General features: G+C 44.0%; 2 protein-coding genes across 2 annotated transcripts; both read right to left on the reverse strand.

The window, feature by feature from the left end:
• Positions 1-3,274: 3,274 nt before the first annotated feature.
• On the reverse strand, positions 3,275-5,914 carry LOC125538224 (G-type lectin S-receptor-like serine/threonine-protein kinase At2g19130). Its single transcript, XM_048701498.2, has 2 exons — positions 5,749-5,914; positions 3,275-5,461 (listed from the first exon to the last, which is right to left on the reverse strand). Exons 1-2 carry the CDS (start codon positions 5,782-5,784, stop codon positions 3,476-3,478), a joined length of 2,022 nt encoding a protein of 673 aa, XP_048557455.2. The 5' UTR covers positions 5,785-5,914; the 3' UTR covers positions 3,275-3,475.
• A 2,401-nt stretch (positions 5,915-8,315) lies between these two features.
• Positions 8,316-8,974, reverse strand: LOC125541724 (chemocyanin-like). The gene is made up of 2 exons (XM_048705070.2): positions 8,773-8,974; positions 8,316-8,647 (listed from the first exon to the last, which is right to left on the reverse strand). The coding sequence occupies exons 1-2, from the start codon at positions 8,972-8,974 to the stop codon at positions 8,439-8,441; spliced, it is 411 nt and encodes a 136-aa protein (XP_048561027.2). The 3' UTR covers positions 8,316-8,438.
• Positions 8,975-19,583: the final 10,609 nt, after the last annotated feature.

Genomic DNA, 19,583 nt, shown 5'->3' on the forward strand with positions numbered 1-19,583 from the left:
TCCAAACATAGGCTTCCAATATATCAATCTTTATGTCTCGACCATTTCGAGACTCCTCGTTATGTCCATGATCACATCCGGGACTCCGAACTAACTTCGGTACATCAAAACTCATAATAACTGTCATCATAACGTTAAGCGTGCGGACCCTACGGTTCGAGAATAATGCAGACATGACTGAGACACATCTCCGATCAATAACCAATAGCGGGACCTGGATGCCCATATTGGCTCCTACATATTCTACGAAGATCTTTATCGGTCAGACCGCATAACAACATACGTTGTTCCCTTTGTCATCGGTATGTTACTTGCCCGAGATTCGATCGTCGGTATCCAATACCTAGTTCAATCTCGTTACCGGCAAGTCTCTTTACTCGTTCCGTAATACATCATCTCGCAACTAACTCATTGGCTGCAATGCTTGCAAGGCTTATGTGATGTGCATTACCGAGAGGGCCCAGAGATACCGCTCCGACATTCGGAGTGACAAATCCTAATCTTGAAATACGCCAACCCAACATGTACCTTTGGAGACACATGTAGAGCTCCTTTATAATCACCCAGTTACGTTGTGACGTTTGGTAGCACACAAAGTGTTCCTCCGGCAAACAGGAGTTGCATAATCTCATAGTCATAGGAACATGTATAAGTCATGAAGAAAGCAATAGCAACATACTAAACGATCGGGTGCTAAGCTAATGGAATGGGTCATGTCAATCAGATCATTCACCTAATGATGTGATCCCGTTAATCAAATAACAACTCTTTGTCTATGGTTAGGAAACATAACCATCTTTGATTAATGAGCTAGTCAAGTAGAGGCATACTAGTGACACTCTGTTTGTCTATGTATTCACACATGTATTATGTTTCCGGTTAATACAATTATAGCATGAATAATAAACATTTATCATGAAATAAGGAAATAAATAATAACTTTATTATTGCCTCTAGAGCATATTTCCTTCAGTCGGTGATATCCATCCCCCACCTTCCTCCGCGTGCCGGGGAAAACCCTAGGACATGTCCGGGCAGCAGCGTCGTCGGCATCGCTTTCCTTCTTGGAGGTGCTGCTTAGTACGCGGCGGGTCGGAGCCTCGGGTTGTGGTGGTTTGTTTCTGGTGGGCGTAGCGGTGGCGGGTCATCCGCGCTTTGTCGAGCTGCCATTGTTGGCATTTTTTTCTTCTTCTTTTTCTTTTGGGCTTGATGTGTTGTTCGCCCCAGCGATCCTTGTATCAGTGTTGGTTGCTTTGGAATACAAAGCGGGAGGAAACCCTTTTTCGGAAAGGTGGTTACACCCGGCTAACCCCACGCCACAACACAAGCCGCTCCACATCCTCCTCCCTTTGCACCGCATCCGCCATGACTGTAGGCGGCGAAGCTTTGTGGTAGAGCCTTTCCACAGAGATGAAGCACGAGGTGGCCGCCCTTGCGGCCGCCTGGCAGAGTCGCCGTGCCAAGCGGATCGAGGCCGGCTTGCCGGCCAGCTCGCCCGAGGTCTTTGACAGTGAGGATGACCCCATGATGAAGACGGGCTCCTACTACACCGCACCGACGCCCATGCCTGTGACGTCCGCTTCACAATGGAACAGGCGCAAGCGCACTACAACCCGCCATGGCGGAGGTGCAACCTGCGCCGACGCCTATGTCAGCGTTCCAGCAGGCGCATGAGGAACAACGGTACAACCTGTTCCTCCTGGAGTGGCATCGGCTGGCGGAGGGCGAGATCGATAGCGAGTGCGCGAGCGAGGAGGCCGTGACGGCCATGGCCGTGACGAACCCCAACTTTGTCGTGGACACGAGGTCGTCCGTGCTCAAGCCGCCACTCGCCAGGAAGCGGCCGCCGCAGAGGCCTAGCTCCAGGTGATCGCGGAGGAGAACAACGCCATTTGTGCCGCCAACGAACTATTCGGTGGGACGACGACGGAATGGGTGCCACCATTTCCATCATGGACCTCATGTCCACCGGTGACAGACAGGTCGCAAACTCCTCCGAGGATGGGTAGGGCACGGGAGGCGGCAGGGCCTTGTATCCCATGTGGGTCGATCCGTCTCCCGTGTTCTACTCTGTTGGAAATATGCCTTAGAGGCAATAATATTTGTGTTATTATATTTTCATATTCATAATTAAAGAGTTTATATTCTATGCTATAACTGCTATGATCCTGGAATATGCAATTCAGTGAAAAACTCAACTGCACATGTGGAATGTTAAACGGTTAAATAAAAGGTTCCTAGTCTTGCCTCTAGGACTAGCCCAAGTATTGTTGGTGATCACGTTTTCCGGATCTTAGGTCATCGTTAAGTGTAAACGATGATCCTAAAACAACATTGAAGATTATGACATTGGAAGAACGATTGTATTAAATCGACCTAAACTTTTCTGTTATGAATTGAGTTTATATCGTATGTAATCAATTGTAACAACACGGAGTATTAACATGTGATTTTGCTCCTAAGACCATGAGAGTATCGTAGTCACTTACTGTACGATGGACTTTGGGGTTGCTCAAACGTCACCTGTAATATGGTGATCATAACGACAACTTACAAGCTTATCAGGAAGTTTGACAAGGGACTAGATAGCTCAAGAGTGGGATTTGCTCCTCCGATGATGGAGATATATTCTTAGGGCCCTATCGGTGTGAGGGCATACATCATCGTCTGGCCAGACATAGGTGACTTCATCGTGGGGATGCCGGAACACGATAACGAGAAATAAAAACAAAACCAAAAACAAAACCGATAATGAGGATAACGATATAGTGAGTATGTGATGACTTAGGAGGATACCGATGCATCCCGGATTTTGTGAAGTATCGCAAAGCAAAGGGAACATCACATGAGAACCAAAGGTTCACTCGAATATCATTCGTGCACTCATATAGATCAATATGAACGTCCACTGTTCCGCTGTTGGTCCTTGAACAAAGGGGTTTCGTTCATGTCTACGAGTTACCAAACCTATGGGGTCACAAGCTTAAGGCAATCACGATCTGCTGAGTGTTAGTAGGACGGGAGTGATGAGAATATATTTGTGAAATTGTTTCATTAATATTCGGAATAGCTCCAAGAGGATCTGGAAGAGTTTTGGGGTCACCAGAAGGGTTTCGAAGAGTATCGGGTAATACCGGGTATTACAGATCATGAAATGATGCACACATATATTCCAGTGAAGAAGCGAAAGACGTCACCACAAAGCAAAGCAAAAAAGAGCAACCAGAACAAAAAATATTCCTTTGCATTGACAAAATCAGTCCTGCAAGAGGTTGCACTGAACTTCTGACAAATTTTATTTCATATCTGTGGAAGATTAGAATGACTAGACTGATGATTTACACACCTGGTACAGAGTAAAGCTTAAATTACACAGCTATTGGGTATCATTCTTCTTGCTCCCTCTCAGACTTTCTTACTACGTTACACATATAGATAGATGTTTGCTTCTTATGTATGCCATGCTGCATCTCCATTATTCTGATTCATTACAGAGGTAGGAGTAGGTGGATGGCGGGTGCAAGCTCCTCCTTGTAATGACCTGAAGTAGTCTTGGAATAGGAGGCGTATCAAGATCAGATAGGCCCTCTAGAATACGAACAACTTCGCCCATCGTCGGCCGATCAAACTCATCATCCTGAATGCACCAACAAGCAACCTTGCATAGTCGTTCAGCCTCCTCTAGATTCACATCACCAGATAATTTGCCATCCACCAAGCTTGCCACATCTCCCTCGAGAAGCATATGTGCCGCATGCACAGGGAAGAAAACATCACAATCACCACCTGCAGTGTATTGTTCAAGTGAATTCGGTCTTCCTGATATGATTTCCATTAGCACCATCCCATAGCCATAAACATCGACTTTTGCTGTGATAGCAACCCCACTTATCCATTCGGGTGCAAGGTATCCTATGGTTCCTCTTGCTGTAGTCAGAACCCGGCTAAAATCCCTCCCTATTAACTTGGCCATACCAAAGTCAGCAATTTTAGCAACAAACGACGCATCGAGGAGTATATTTTGTGGCTTGATATCACAATGTATGATCAAGTCTTGGCAGCTCTCATGCAGGTAAGCCAGCCCCCTAGCAACTCCCAGAGCTATTTTAAACCTGGTACCCCAGTTTAAAACTGTGTTGTTCTTCTGAAATAGATGGATGTCAAGAGAACGATTTGGCATGTACTCATATGCAAGTAACCTTCGTTCACCCTCGCAGCAGAAACCGATCAGTCTAACTAAATTGATATGTTGTATAACCCCGACTGTAGTCACCTCGGCCCTGAATTGTTTTTCTCCTTGACAAGCACCATCAAGCCTTTTCACTGCCATTGTAACCGAGTCAGACAGATATGCCTTGAACACAGAACCAAAGCCGCCGGCACCTAGCTTCTCCGAGAAATTTCTTGTTGCCCACTGCAAATCAGTGTATCTAAATGCAATAATTCCACCGTCTTGAGGATCTATCAGTGTACCACCAGACCAACTCCTATTGTTCCTCCGAATCATCAATATAAGAACTAGCAATGTGAGTGCCAGTAACCCCAGGGCAGTGACAATGGTAACTGCCAAAATCCGAGTGGTCGCTCTTCTGCCAGGTTTCTGAGTTTGCATCTCTTTTGCAGCAAGGCGAAGATAAAGAACTGCACCATCATTTGTGTCCGTAGTGTCAGCATCCTGTTGTTTTACATTGAGGAGTTCCTCATGCCAAATAGAGCATCGACTGTCGGTGCAAGAATATGCAGTGCAAGAGCAACTTCTCAGGCAAACTTCTGCACATTCTCTAGCACTGGTAGCAGAGCCTATGTTGTCAGCATTCTGAGGCAATTTCACGTTGGACAAAGAGTAGAATTTATCAGTCATTCCTGCAGTACTCCTGTTACTGCCACAATTTAAAGGAGTATTTCTAACGCATCCACCGTTTCTATCATTTTGCTCCCAATCCTCTGGGGATCTTATGGAGAAGCCCTTCATGCAGCTACAATATGGAGCTGAGTTATCATCGCACACAGTGAATGGTCCACAGAAAGCATAGACATCACACTGAGCATTGGGGTTGATGTAGGAATGTGACCAATCCTGAGAGACCTCAACCCATATTAAAGTCTTCATTTGACCAGAAACATCAAGTAGATGATGCATGATCATCGTGTCGTTCAGTAAGGTGAATGTGAAGTACTCCTCATTTGTGTTGTTGACAAACTTGAAGTCTATCAAGTCGCGGCTTAACATCTCCGGAATGGAGCTAAAATACTGTCCATTCCATTCCCCGCTAGACCAGTATGTTATGGATGAGTTCAAAGGCGTAAGGATCAACTTGTTAGGAACTAACTCATAACAGTAACGGCCATGAGCTCGGTCAATCAAGTTCTTGTTGGAAACAAGACGGTGAGTCAAACCAGTGACCTTGTCTCGGCCGATCTTTGCACCAGGGAGCAAAGTATTTGTTGGGTGGTCAAAACTCTGCCATAAAATGTCGGATGAGTTTGAGGCATTTTGTAGGACAAAGTTTCCATTGTTCATGAGTATGGCAATGGTGGTGTTGGTTCTGATACTAACTCCGGTAGACCAGATTATGGAATTGGTGGCTTGATCTAAGATGACAAGATTGCCATCTTGGGAAATTGTGAATCTAACTAAAGTGGGTTGTGTGATTGGATAATCACGGTTTGCGACCCACACCGGAGTTATCTTGGGGACTTTATTGAACCAAATGCCTAGGTACCAGTTCAAGGTGTTGTGGGACTTACTGCCTGGTTGGAAGAAGCCAAGCGCAAACTTGCCATCTAGGGAGACAAGCTTGTCACCGACACCCAAACAAGTCCTTGGCCAGGTGCAATGGAGTCAATGGCAGCAGAGGATGCAGGAATGTGTAGGGTAAAAACAAGTCCAAGAAGTAACAGGTGAAGAAACATATTGAAGTTGAGCAGATGGGGAAACAAGCTGCCATGAGTGTTGCTTAAATATTACTAGGAAGCAAGGAAAACATAGTACAACACAGGATAAAATTAGACATGGTGGAAAATGGAGAACGCGACAGGTACCCTTGCCGTTGGGGCACAACTGAAATGGTAACCACAAAACTTTTGAGTGAAACATCCTGACAATGACTATAAGACCTTGACTGATCACCTGCCAGCAAACGACCATGAAGTGGTCAGGTTCTATCAGCATCAAGGAAACACAGAAACCTGAACAACAGCTACCAAACATAAGACCTGCCACTAGTCTTTGGACCCTCGGACCTCTGCATCAAGTACTACGATTTTTGGGTCACATCAAATTACCTTCAGCCTTTGCTAGTGGTAACTACTTAGTAAAGATCACTAGCACTATACTGCTTGGTACTCAGGGAATTACATCATTGGTGGAGCTTCAGATTTCGCGATGCCAACTATCTTGAGACCAGAATGCATTGCCCTCTCCATGCTGGCACAACATGCATTTTCCTCAACTTATTAGTACTCCCTCCGTCCGGAAATACTTGTCATTGAAATGGATGTATCTAGATGTATTTTAGTTCTAAATACATCCATTTTCATCCATTTTGTTGACAAGTATTTCCGGACGGAGGGAGTAGTATCTTATATTCATAGGGCATAACTCCTGACGTCCTTTGAAATTTCAAAAAAAAAATTTGCTTGAACAAAATCCATCTTAGCAGAACAATTCAAACAACTAGAATGGGTCCGTCATCTATATTACATAAACTCCAGGTCCAGGCCTCCGGGGCCGGGGTAATCAGCTCAGTGACTCAAAGCCTCGCATTCAATCTTCAGAGAAGTAGAAGTAAAGCAATGTGGTCGAATCTTCAGAGAAGACACCCCTCGGTACTACTCCAGGTCCAGGACTCAAAGCCTCGCATTCAATCTTCAGGAAAGTAAAGCGATCTGAAACTAGTAAACTACAACAGGTGGGCTAGATTACCGTCCGAAACGCGTGGACTCTGAATCTTCAGATGCAGACATCCGGGGTACTACTTCCGTTTTAGAACCGCCCTACCAAATTTTCTTGAACAAGAACCTTCTTGAGGCTTGGGACTGTATCTGCCAGAAATTTAGGCTCAAATAACTAGAGACTACTGTGCCATCACTCTAGTCGCCAACGGAGGGAGTAAGCAACAGGCGCCAACCCAACAGTTAGAATATCTTATTTGCTAACGGAGGGAGTAAGCAACAGGAGCCAACCCAACACCCACTAGAGAATTGTCTTTCTAATTCCAGGGACCAAGTGCAAGGCCTACTTGACAAAGAAAAAAACTTGGCAAGTCAGAGTTGGCGCTCGATAAACTTGAAGGAGATTCCAAACATTTGTTTTGGATTATGAGAAGTTATTGTCCCAGAGTTTGATTTTGACTACAAATAACCAGAAATTTAGGCTCAACTGCGCCAACTGTACCATCACTCTAGTAAAAGACAAATGTGTTTTAAATGTGATACTTATTGCCTGCTTGATAGAGAAACAAACTTGGCAAGTCACAGTTGGCGCCCCGTAAACTTGAAGGAGATTCCAAACATTTGTTTTGGCTTCGGTTATTGTCCTAGAGTTCGATTTTGACTACTATACTAGAGTGATGGTACTAACAATGAAACCACATTTGTCTCTCCACAATTTATTAGTTTGTCCAAATATTGTTTGAGCACAACATCTATGTGCGCAGACTTCGAGTTTATGTCCAAAAACTTGAATCAACTAAAGATGTTGTTGGAGCACTTGCATATTTTTATAGCTGCTAGAAAGGTAGGTAGACTAGTGAGAATGCCTGATTAATGGTGCCAAGACATTCACAAGAAGAATATGATCTACTGGGTCCAAGATGAATTTCCTTGCACGTGCGTTGCTCTGGCGGATGGTGGCACATTTCTTCTTTGGGTTTGTCTTACAGCCGGGTTTTGATCCTTCTCAAGTTCGTCTATCATGACGTAGTCGATGGAGTTTCGGTGTAGATTCATGTCGGCTCTTTGGGGCGACGAGGTAAGTGTTTCTCGTCATGCGTGTATGACGACGAGATTTGATGTCAATTGCTCCAGATCCATTCAAGGGTTCAACAATGACGACTGCGGTTCCAGAGCACTTGTCCTTTGCGCATATGCATGAAGACTTTCTAACTGTCATTGACAAGATCAAGCCGGCTCTAGTAGAAGAGTGACGACGACAGCAACTCGTTCGGGAGGCAGTAGTGGTTGTCAGGTGATCTGGAGATCTTAACGTAATTTTTATTATGTTTGAGGTGTTTTGTACTTTCGACGAACTTCTATAATAGATCTGCGGATCTTTTTCTGGAAAAAAAAAACTTAAGATCAATGGAGTAATGAGCTACCACGCGCATAAATCATTCCATTATTTTCATTCCCGAGGAAGAACGTGACAAAATGGAGCGTACGCGGTCCACGACGATGAATCGATGCACGACATGGACACAGTCGATCGACCTGGTTGGTCACGGCCTGACGGTGAGTGAGATCTTGACGCCGCCCTTGTAGCAGTTGTCCGAGATGCCGCTGATGAAGTTGATGAGGCCGCGAGAGAGCCTGATGCGGTCGTTGCCGGAGTCGTACACCGTGGCGTTGGCGGGGTGCCTGGTGCAGGTGCCGAACCCGAAGTCGTCCACCTGTATCACGTTCTGCGCCGCGCGGTCGTACTTGAAAACTGCAGCCGGGACGAAGGAACCACGCGTACGTTTTCAATTGTACTACATATATATTGTACAGACAGAGTGAAAAACATCCGGGCCAACAGAAACTATACGAGTCGAAGGGCCTGGCCGTACGTACCCAGCACGTCGCCTTCCCTGAAGGGCTTGAAGGTAGGCGAGTTGGGCCACCCCATGACGCCGAAGGTCCAGCCCTTCTGGTCGCCGACGTACCACTCCCGCGGCCGCGCCGCCGCCTGCTCCACGCCACCCTGCAGCAGCATCAGGAAAACCAAGAGGAGGCCGTGCTCAGCCAGCTTTCCGCTGCTGCTTCCCCGTGCCATTTTCAGCGAGCTAGAGACTAGCGCTCGTTGGCTGGCTGGCTGGCTACTTATTGTTGTATTTAGTTTGCCTTAGAGATATCCTTGCGGTCGTATGGGTATGCCACACTGTCATTAATGCATTTATTTATTCAAGTTTTGCTACAAAGCACATATAGATGTGTCTTAATTATTGACATCTAAATCATATATATGCCATTGATTTTACGTGAAGACTTGTGCAATCATTTTCTTTTGGCATTTCCCTTTTTCTTTCAAGTTTGATTGAGCCACTTGGATGTGCAATAACTATAGCATATCTAGATGTGTGGTTAATGCATTTATCATACACACAATATACAAAACATACAAGGCTACTCATAGTGGGGAGTATCATATACTAGTATCATAATATGATAAAGTATCTAGCTATCTATATTATTCTAACCCTCTCTCTTCTTTAATTCTCTACCACATCAACTTGTTTGCTATTCCCAAGTGCATGATACTACTGCTTAAGATACCACCACTATGGCCAGCCTAAGGCTTGGAGTGACATTGGGATGAGATAGGAACAAATATCGCTTTTGTATAACAAATTTATGAACTAAGAGCTAGATCTGAAGAAACTCTTATGTAAGGGATTTCCTTAAATGATACTCCCTCCGCCTTAAAATAAGTATCTCAGCCTTGTACTATGAAAAATTATCAGGTGCTATCAGCTCTTACATTATGCCGTGATACGGGCTCTTGGGAGTTGTAGAATCTCACATCCGATGTCATCTAAGAAGCTGTTGTAGTTGTGCGCAATTTTGAGACTCTCGAATGACTTTTTTTGCAAAATGTTCAAGAGCTCTCGGGAGCCATCAGATCTGCGATCCAACAGCCTAGGAGCACGTATCACGGTATCATGTAAGAGCCGGTAGCACCTGATATTTCCCTCCTTTACTAACATTAGTACAAAGTGGTACTAAAGCTGAGAAACGTATTTTGAGACGGAGGAAGTACTAGGTTATATCTCTTAGTTTTTTCTATCATATCTTTCACATCAAGTGAACATACGAATACAAAATATTCCTTTTCATTTCTCTATTTCCAACTCAATGTCATTCTATTGACATTGCCAAGATTGTACGTGTTCTAAGAGTGCTCACACATCATCCAAATTTCTGAGTCGCACATTGATGAGGACATTATTACCATGGATACAACCACAACTACTATTACTTCCTACATATTTGATTAAAAAACAAATGGTCAAGTGAAGAGACATAATGAGGTGATGTAAAACTCGTTCTCTCATGCCACTTTGGGTCCAAGAGATGTTAGAGAGCAAGTTTCAACAAGTCATTGACTCAAATTCAAACTGGTCAAACATACCTAACTTGAAACCACACTATCATTCACATACGGACTTCGAATTGGATGACCTTAGATTTATTTTTTGGAAAGCGTGTCTCATCTACTTTTGAACGGGACCAAACCATGCCTCCAAATTCCTTATGGGTGTGAAGCAATTGCAAAAAGAAAACCCCCCACACAATCATAGAAACCAAGTCAAAGGATGTTGCACCACCTCCACTTGGACCCGTGTGCCTTGTACAACCTAGGTTTGAATTTTACTTGCCTTGGGGCCCACATCCACCCTTTTGACTGCCACCGCCTGGTCCTCTTATACAGATAGATCAACCTCATAGTGTATTTTATGAGTTTTGTTAGGTAATACTTAGCGGCTAGGCCAACTTCATGTACTTCATATGATTCCAATGACTAGGCCAAGACGTCTATCAGAGTCCGAGCTTTCTCATCTTTATGAGATATTTGATGTTCATCTATACTCACAGTATCCATATTGCTTTTATCAGTCCTTGCATGTTCTTCGATTACATGCAGGAATTACACGTTTATGCTTAGGATGGCTGGTTGTGCTTCCTGCATCATTAGTGACCTCTAGGTGATTGGTTTAGCGTTACTAAGATGCCTTGATGTAGCATGTTTGTTGTTGGATCGCCAACTTCGTTCTCCGCCCAAATCGGTGGAGTGTTTGTCATTGAAAAATTAAGACACCCCATAGTGTTATCACACACAGTACACGACTTATGGCACATTATTGGAGAGATTTACCTATGGCATGGATAAACCGAGTTAATGCCTACAATTATCCAGGGACCCTCGGAACTATCCACAGTCCTGCCGGAGTAGACACTCGGTAAGGATAAGTTTAGCCTTTCAAGGATGCCTAAAATATTTGTGAGGCTCTTGATGTGATATATGTTTACATAGAGAGAGCCAAGAACGATGACCTCATTCCTAGACCACCCCCATTTTGGCCGATCAACATTAGTATTCAAAACTACCGTCACTAGGTTTTGTCTGAAATTAGCCGGTTAATGTTGTCACTTCTCTCCATCCTATGAAGCTACACTACCAGCTTCTGTATGCCAGTTTTTGAACAATATTTCCATCACCCTTAATGAAGCATCTTCTTGAAAATCAATATGTCACCGATTACCTACTACCAACAAATACAAAGATTTGGTCTTAAGCTGACCAAACAGATAAGCAGTGTCTGGGACTAATTTCCTATTGAATGGATAGATTCATTATGAATCTTGCATGTTCACCCCACTATATCTTGGCACGTCGCTCATCCTGTTTCAAGATCCATGTTAAACCTCTATAGATTATGTATTTCCAGCCCTCTTTTCTGCATAGGTCTATAGACTCTTGGTCATCTCACCATCTGATATTTCCTTCTCCTGTTAACCCCTCACAATTTTCTCGAAGTCCTCAACACTGGTATTTATCATCCTATACATTGACATATAAATAAAGGTATATTTGTCATACATGAACTAATTGTAGTAACTCTTCATCTCCCATTGAGAGCCTCCTGCCCCACCAGTCCAAACCATTTAATATTTGTTTAAACTTTTCTTCCAATGACAACGAATCCGCAATGCCCAATCTACTAGCACAAACAAGAAAACCTCATTATTTACTTAGCAACATAGCTTTGACCATTCTATCATGCAACACCAACATAACCTCATTTTCATGAAAATGTTTTTTTAGGCCTGACATCTACTTAAACATGTACATAAGTAGTTTTAAGTTCATATATACCTATGTATCATCTCGAACAAAAATGTTATCATTATCGTATTGCATGATTTCAACCCTATTATCCACTAAGTGTGGTACTAGACCGACTATATTACCACTTCTCTGTGTCATTCCCATCATCTTAAGGTGTAGCATGAATATTGCAGCGGAGTGGAGACAGTGGGTCATCCTGCCTCAACCCTTGGTGACTACAAAAATATGAACATACCTAATCATTCGGTTGACACTAAGGGTGCCATTCTATACTTCTTTTCTACATCTACCCATCCACTTGTTATTAAATCATCTTGCTTGTTAGAAGTGAAAAAGAAAATCTAGTTGACCATGTCGTAGTATTTTTAAGTCACTTTTCAGACCACCCCTAGTTATTGCTTCCTTCAAGATTCATGTAGTGGCGACACTCCATCATAAATGTTTTCCCTTTTGATGAAAGCATTTTGACAATGAGCTATCAACATAGAGTAATCACATATGCAAAATGCTCCTTTTGGAATTAGGCTGATGATCCCATAATTAATTTTGCCTATATTTACTATGCGAACATAGAAGTTAGCGAACAACTAAATCACATAATGACTGGCCAGCAGACCTGACATTTGAATAGGGAAATTATTAAGTCATGCGGCCTTATTCGTTTCCATGCTATTTGCTAGTAATTGTACGTGCAAATGCATATAAACATTAAGGATATACAATATATAATACTCAAAGCAGCAAAGAGAAATAAGAATGGCCCATATGACGGTATGTAAATGATTAAGTGGAGGTATACCAACAACATATTCTAGAAAGTTTTAAGAAGCAACAAATTCTAGAAGCAATATTTTCATATTTAAACCCACTTACAACCATGAATAATTTTTCTTTATATTAACATTTTGTGTACTGACAGTGAGGAGAGAACACATGAGTGGGAACCCTCTTTACGTACTAAATAGCATGAGAGAGAATGCAGGATGAAAAGATTTATTCCTTTAGGGTGGGCCATGCAAAACTTTGAAATAACAAATGCATGAGACAACATATGCCAATGCCTGCCTTACCAACCATTAGACTTAATGATTCAAGGGTTAGTTGATGTCCAATAATGTGTCCAAAGTGCGAACCACTCAATGGAATTAATATAACAACTGTCATTCATCTATATTGGTACTATATGGTAGTATATATTATATCCTTAACATCATTTTGAATGAAGGGCCTACTAAGGTCAACATTATGTTTTGTTGTAAGCTTTTCAATAAGTTGCTGCTCATCATTAAAATGCATTGGATGTCACTAGTTCACCCAAAATAATCCACTAGTCCATTGAATCAGTATGCCCCCCTTTGAAATAAATTTTACTCGTTTCGTAAATAAATATAAGGCATCTTATATCACTACTTCAGTGACCTAAAACATCTTATATTTGTTCAAAGAGGGAGTAGTGTTTCCCCTGCATTAGCAAACTTATGGAAGTACTCCCTCTGTAAAGAAATATAAGAGCATTTAGAACACTACTTTAATGATCTAAACGCTCTTATATTTGTTTATAGAGGGAGTAGCTAGTATTACTGTCCCTTTTTAGAAGTCAATTCTCTCTAGATCTTCATTTCTAGAAACTCTCTTATTCTTCATAAATACTACATGTCATGCTTTTAGTGTATCTTCTCATCTCCATTTATGCATTTGTGAGGGGTCGAATTTTTTCAAATCCTGCAGCTCTGCGATTTTTCTTTTGCCTTTTTAGGTTCGCCTCAAATTTACTTCCCAATATTTTAAGGATTACTTGAGATTCATTAGTTTACTTGTACCAAATCCCAAGAATCAGTACCCCACATTGGCTCCAACTATATACCTACCTCGCTCTATCAAATAACCCACCAATACTTAATCAAGTAAGCTCAAACTGGAAATCTCTTGGTTTATGATTTTTCCACCTCTTTTGTGTCTAAAAGAAGTTCTTATGAAACAATTCTTGTCAATTTTTGAGCAATAGTCTACTCCGAACCGTTACTTTTCAAGGTCAAGATCATTTTTTCATAAATTGAGGATACATGTGATTCTATTATTGAGCATATATCCATTACGTCGCACTGATATATGTTTGGTTTCTATGAGGTCTAGTCCTCTACAATCTCCCATATAAAGGATATGGGTGTCTCGGACTAACCTCCTCTCACACTGGATTTATTAGAATCCCCCTGGTTTATATCCTCCAAACGTGTATAGCAACATATTTCATAACCCTTTGTTAGGGAAACATATTTCTTAAACTAGCTAAACATTGCTCTTGAATGGAGTAAACATTCCTTCACTTCATGTTTTTTCCTAATCCATTAATTTAACCTCGTAGAACATAAGCCCATGATCCACCACAACAACATCATTAGACCTTGAGATGTTGTCCTATATAGCATTCTTGAAAGAACACGCCTATAAGTGCCTGACTATTAAATGTTGCAGACTATGAGACTTGGATGATGTGTACTAATGTCGTGAAGAGACCATGGTGTATGATGTATATCCTCCACCTCTGGGGTAGACTACTAGTACCCGGCTAATGCTGATGACTTTGATTGAAATCTATTCGCACAAAACTTGCAATTCAATGCATAGTACATTGTTCAAGTTATGGATGGATGTAGCTTAAAGCTTTAGGCGCAACTCCAACTTAACATTATGTGCTAAAACACTAGTATAGTAGACTGTTGGGGAACGCAATATTTCAAAAAAATTCCTACGATCACGCAAGATCTATCTAGGAGATGCATAGCAACGAGCGGGAAGAGTGTGTCCACGTACCCTCGTAGACCGAAAGAGGAAGCGTTAAGTAACACTGTTGATGTAATCGAACATCTTCGTGATCCAACCGATCAAGCACCGAACGCACGGCACCTCCGCGATCTGCACACGTACAACTCGATGACGCACCTCGTACTCTTGATCCAGTTGAGGCCGAGGGAGCGTTTCGTCAGCACGATGGTGTGATGACGGTGATGATAGAGTTACCGAAGCAGGGCTTCGCCTAAGCACTGCAACGATATGACCGAGGTGTGTTTCTATGAAAGTGGCACCACACACGGCTAAGAGAAACTTTGGTGTGCCTTTGGGGTGCCCACTCCCACGTATATAAAGGGGGAGGGAGGACGAGGCCGGCCAAGGGGAGGAGGCACGCCAAGGGGGGGGGCAATCCTACTCCAAGTAGGATTCGGCCCCCCTTTCCTATTCCAACTAGGAGAAAGGGGGAAGGAGAGGGAGGAGAGAAGGAAAGGGGGCCATCCCCCTAGTCCAATTCGGTTTGGGCTAGGGGGGCGTGCGCCACCTCTTGGCCTTCCTCCTCTCTTCCACTACTATGCCCATGAGGCCCAATAACCCCCCGGGGGGTTCCGGTAACCCCCCGGTACTCCGGTAAATACTCGATACACCTCAGAACCATTCCGGTGTCCGAATATAGTCATCCAATATATAAATCTTTATGTATCAACCATTTCGAGACTCCTCGTCATGTCCATGATCTCATTCGGGACTCCGAACTATCTTCGGTACATCAAAACACATAAACTCATAATACCGATCGTCATCGAACGTTAAGCGTGCGGACCCTACGGGTTCGAGAACTATGTAGACATGACCGAGATTCATCTCTGGTCAATAACCAATAGCGGAACCTGGATGCCCATATTGGCTCCTACATATTCTATGAAGATCTTTATCGGTCAAACCGCATAACAACATACGTTGTTCCCTTTGTCATCGGTATGTTACTTGCGCGAGATTCGATCGTTGGTATCATCATTCCTAGTTCAATCTTGTTACCGGCAAGTCTCTTTACTCATTCCGTAATGCAACATCCCACAACTAACTGATTAGTCACCTTGCTTGCAAGGCTTATAGTGATGTGCATTACCGAGAGGGCCCAGAGATACCTCTCCGACAATCGGAGTGACAAATCATAATCTCGATATATGCCAACTCAACAAACACCACCAGAGACACCTGTAGAGAACCTTTATAATCACCCAGTTACATTGTGATGTTTGATAGCACACTAAGTGTTCCTCCGGTATTCGGGAGTTGCATAATCTCATAGTCATATAAACATGTGTAAGTTATGGAGAAAGCAATAGCAATAAACTAAACGATCATAGTGCTAAGCTAACGGATGGGTCATGTCAATCACATCATTCTCTAATGATGTGATCCCGTTTATCAAATGACAACTCATGTCTATGGTTAGGAAACTTAACCATCTTTGATTAATGAGCTAGTCAAGTAGAGGCATACTAGTGACACTCTGTTTTTCTATGTATTCACACATGTGTACTAAGTTTCCGGTTAATACAATTCTAGCATGAATAATAAACATTTATCATGATATAAGGAAATATAAATAACAACTTTATTATTGCCTCTAGGGCATATTTCCTTCAGTCTCCCACTTGCACTAGAGTCAATAATTTAGATTATATTGTAATGATTCTAACACCCATGGAGTCTTGGTTTTGATCATGTTTTGCTCATGAGAGAGGCTTAGTCAACGGGTCTGCAACATTCAAATCCGTATGTATCTTGCAAATCTCTATGTCTCCCTCCTTGACTTGATTGCGGATGGAATTGAAGCATCTCTTGATGTGCTTGGTTCTCTTGTGAAATCTGGATTCCTTTGCCAAGGCAATTGCACCAGTGTTGTCACAAAAGATTTTCATTGGACTCGATGCACTAGGTATGACACCTAGATCGGATATGAACTCCTTCATCCAGACTCCTGCATTTGCTGCTTCCGAAGTAGCTATGTATTCCGCTTCGCACGTAGGTCCCGCCACGATGCTTTGCTTAGAACTGCACCAACTGACAGCTCCACCATTCAATAAAAATACGTATCTGGTTTGTGACTTAGAGTCATCCGGTTCAGTGTCAAAGCTTGTATCTACGTAACCGTTTACAACGAGCTCTTTGTCACCTCCATAAATGAGAAACATGTTTGTAGTCCTTTTCAGGTATTTCAGGATATTCTTGACCGCACTCCAGTGATCCACTCCCGGATTTCTTTGGTACCTCCCTGCTAAACTAATAGCAAGGCACACATCAGGTCTGGTACACAGCATTGCATACATGATAGAACCTATGGTTGAAGCATAGGGAATGACTTTCATTTTCTCACTATCTTCTGTAGTGGTCGGGCATTGAGTCTGACTCAACTTCACACCTTGTAATACAGGCAAGAACCCTTTCTTTGCTTGATCCATTTTGAACTTCTTCAAAACTTTATCAAGGTATGTGCTTTGTGAAAGTCCACTTAAGCGTCTTGATCCATCATTGGTGCTTTCACTGAGAGTTCCACTGTGTCGTCCTCAAAAGGTTTGATGGCTCCTTCAATCATCTACAATGATGCTGTCCAAGGGGAGGTCTTCCTCCCCGGACAGATCTTCGTGTTCGGCGGCTTGGCACTGCGGGCCAACTCGCTCGGCCATCTGGAGCAGATCGACAGCTACGCCCCTGGCCGTCAGGTCAGATTCGGGAGCTTGAACTATGTCGTGGGTATCCACGGAGACTTGATCTTCGATGGATTCGATGCCATGGCAATCGCTCCCCATCGCCTTGATGAACATGACTTAGATCTGTCATCGGGCCATACCCAGGAAATTGCACCTGTAGCCGCTCTGGCCTTAAATCCAGAGTATGGCGCGCCATCCGAGGACAGGAAGCTCAACCCCGCCACGGAGGCTGCAGACTCCACAGCATTGGAGCCGCACACAGACTTAACCTCAAGTAACATCTATGTCTCCGGAGCTACGAACTCGTTTCCGGTTATAAGTTCCGAACTATGCGTGTCCGCGCACGTCGAGCATGATCGGTTATCGATCGCCGAATTCAGCGCCGCGGACATCTTCCAGCACTCACCCTTGGGAAATGTGCTGAATTCTTTAAAAAATCTATCCTTAGCGGGGGATTCACAGCCGAACTATATCCGGTTCGAACTAGAAGCTGATGACAGGGAATTTCGCTCCCCACCTGCCACCCACTTTATAGCCACTATCGAAGACTTAACTGACATGCTCGATTACGGCTCCGATGACATCGACGGTATGGACGAGGATGCCGGAGAAGAAGAGGCCCGGAACCCGCCGTTCACCGGACATTGGATGGCCACTTCCTCATACGATGTGTACATGGTGGATGCACCAAAGGAGAAGAGCGACGATGACAAAGAAGATCCAGTTGAGGATAAACCTCCTGAGATACAATCGAAACACCGGCGTTAGCGGCGCCGCTCTAAGTCACGCCGCAGTAAAGATAGCAACACCGGCACAGGAGAAGATAACACTCCGAAAGGTGCCGAAGACAACGAAGACCCCGTGGACGTAGCTACCGAACAGGATGAACGGGAAGATGGGCAGGTTAGCCTGGTAAATAGGCCACGCATGAGGATTCAGAGGACAGTAATTATCTTCCGCTCTCCGAGGATGAGGCGAGCCTCGGCACCGAGGATTTCATCGTGCCTGAGGAACCTCTTGAGCAGGAGTGCTTCAAGCGCCAGCTAATAGCCACTGCAAGGAGCCTGAAAAAGAAGCAGCAGCAGCTTCAAGCCGACCAAGATCTGCTCAACGATAAATGGACTGGTGTCCTAGCAGCCGAAGAATACGGCTCAAGCGCCCGGTCAAAAGCTACCCAAAGCACAAATTACTACCTCAGTTCAACGACGAGGCGCCGGAACACATACCACCATCGCGCAATACGGCTGACCGACCACCACGTGGCTGGGACAAATCGGCAACTCAAGCCGAACACCAGCCCGCCCCGCCTCATCGCAAAGGCAGAGGTAAATCAGCTCACGGTCATACATATGACCTTCGACATGACCTGAACAATAAAGCGGGACATACTAGATCGATCTACGGATCGTGAGGACGTGCCCCGACACGCGGGGACGACCATCTGTTCGGACGTGACAAACCTAGTCATGCGCGGGCTAAAAGCCGCAGACGGACCCCATCAGAGCTACATCACGATACGGCCCGATATAGAGGCACCGCACATCCTCATTGCTTCACCGACGAAGTCATGGAACATGAATTCCCAGAAGGGTTCAAACCCGTGAATATAGAATCATATGATGGCACCACAGACCCCGCGGTATGGATCGAAGACTTCATTCTCCACATTCATATGGCCCGCGGCGATGACCTTCATGCCATTAAATACCTTCCCCTGAAACTCAAAGGACCAGCACGACACTGGTTGAACAGCCTGGCCGAAAACTCCATCGGCAACTGGGAGGACTTGGAAGAAGCCTTCCTTGATAAATTTCAAGGTACATACGTTCGACCTCCGGACGCCGATGACTTAAGCCATATAGTTCAACAGCCCGGAGAGTCCGCCAGGAAATTCTGGACCAGGTTCCTAACTAAAAAGAACCAGATAGTCGAATGTCCGGATGCCGAAGCCCTAGCGGCCTTTAAACACAACATCCACGACGAATGGCTCGCCCGCCACCTCGTCCAAGAGAAGCCAAAGTCCATGGCGG

This window comes from Triticum urartu, chromosome 2A, assembly GCF_056163025.1.
Source record: "Triticum urartu cultivar PI428250 chromosome 2A, HENAU_Tu73, whole genome shotgun sequence".
NCBI classification, from domain to species: domain Eukaryota; kingdom Viridiplantae; phylum Streptophyta; class Magnoliopsida; order Poales; family Poaceae; genus Triticum; species Triticum urartu.

Excerpts from the sequence above, each read along its gene's own strand:
- LOC125538224 (XM_048701498.2), bottom strand. The coding sequence starts at position 5,784 with ATGGCAAGTTTGCGCTTGGCTTCTTCCAACCAGGCA. Across the intron at positions 5,462-5,748 it reads TGGCTTCTTCCAACCAGGCA|AGTTTTGACCACCCAACAAA; the intron begins GTAAGTCCCACA and ends ATTTTATGGCAG.
- LOC125541724 (XM_048705070.2), bottom strand. The coding sequence starts at position 8,974 with ATGGCACGGGGAAGCAGCAGCGGAAAGCTGGCTGAGCACGGCCTCCTC. Across the intron at positions 8,648-8,772 it reads CAGGGAAGGCGACGTGCTGG|TTTTCAAGTACGACCGCGCG; the intron begins GTACGTACGGCC and ends TCCCGGCTGCAG.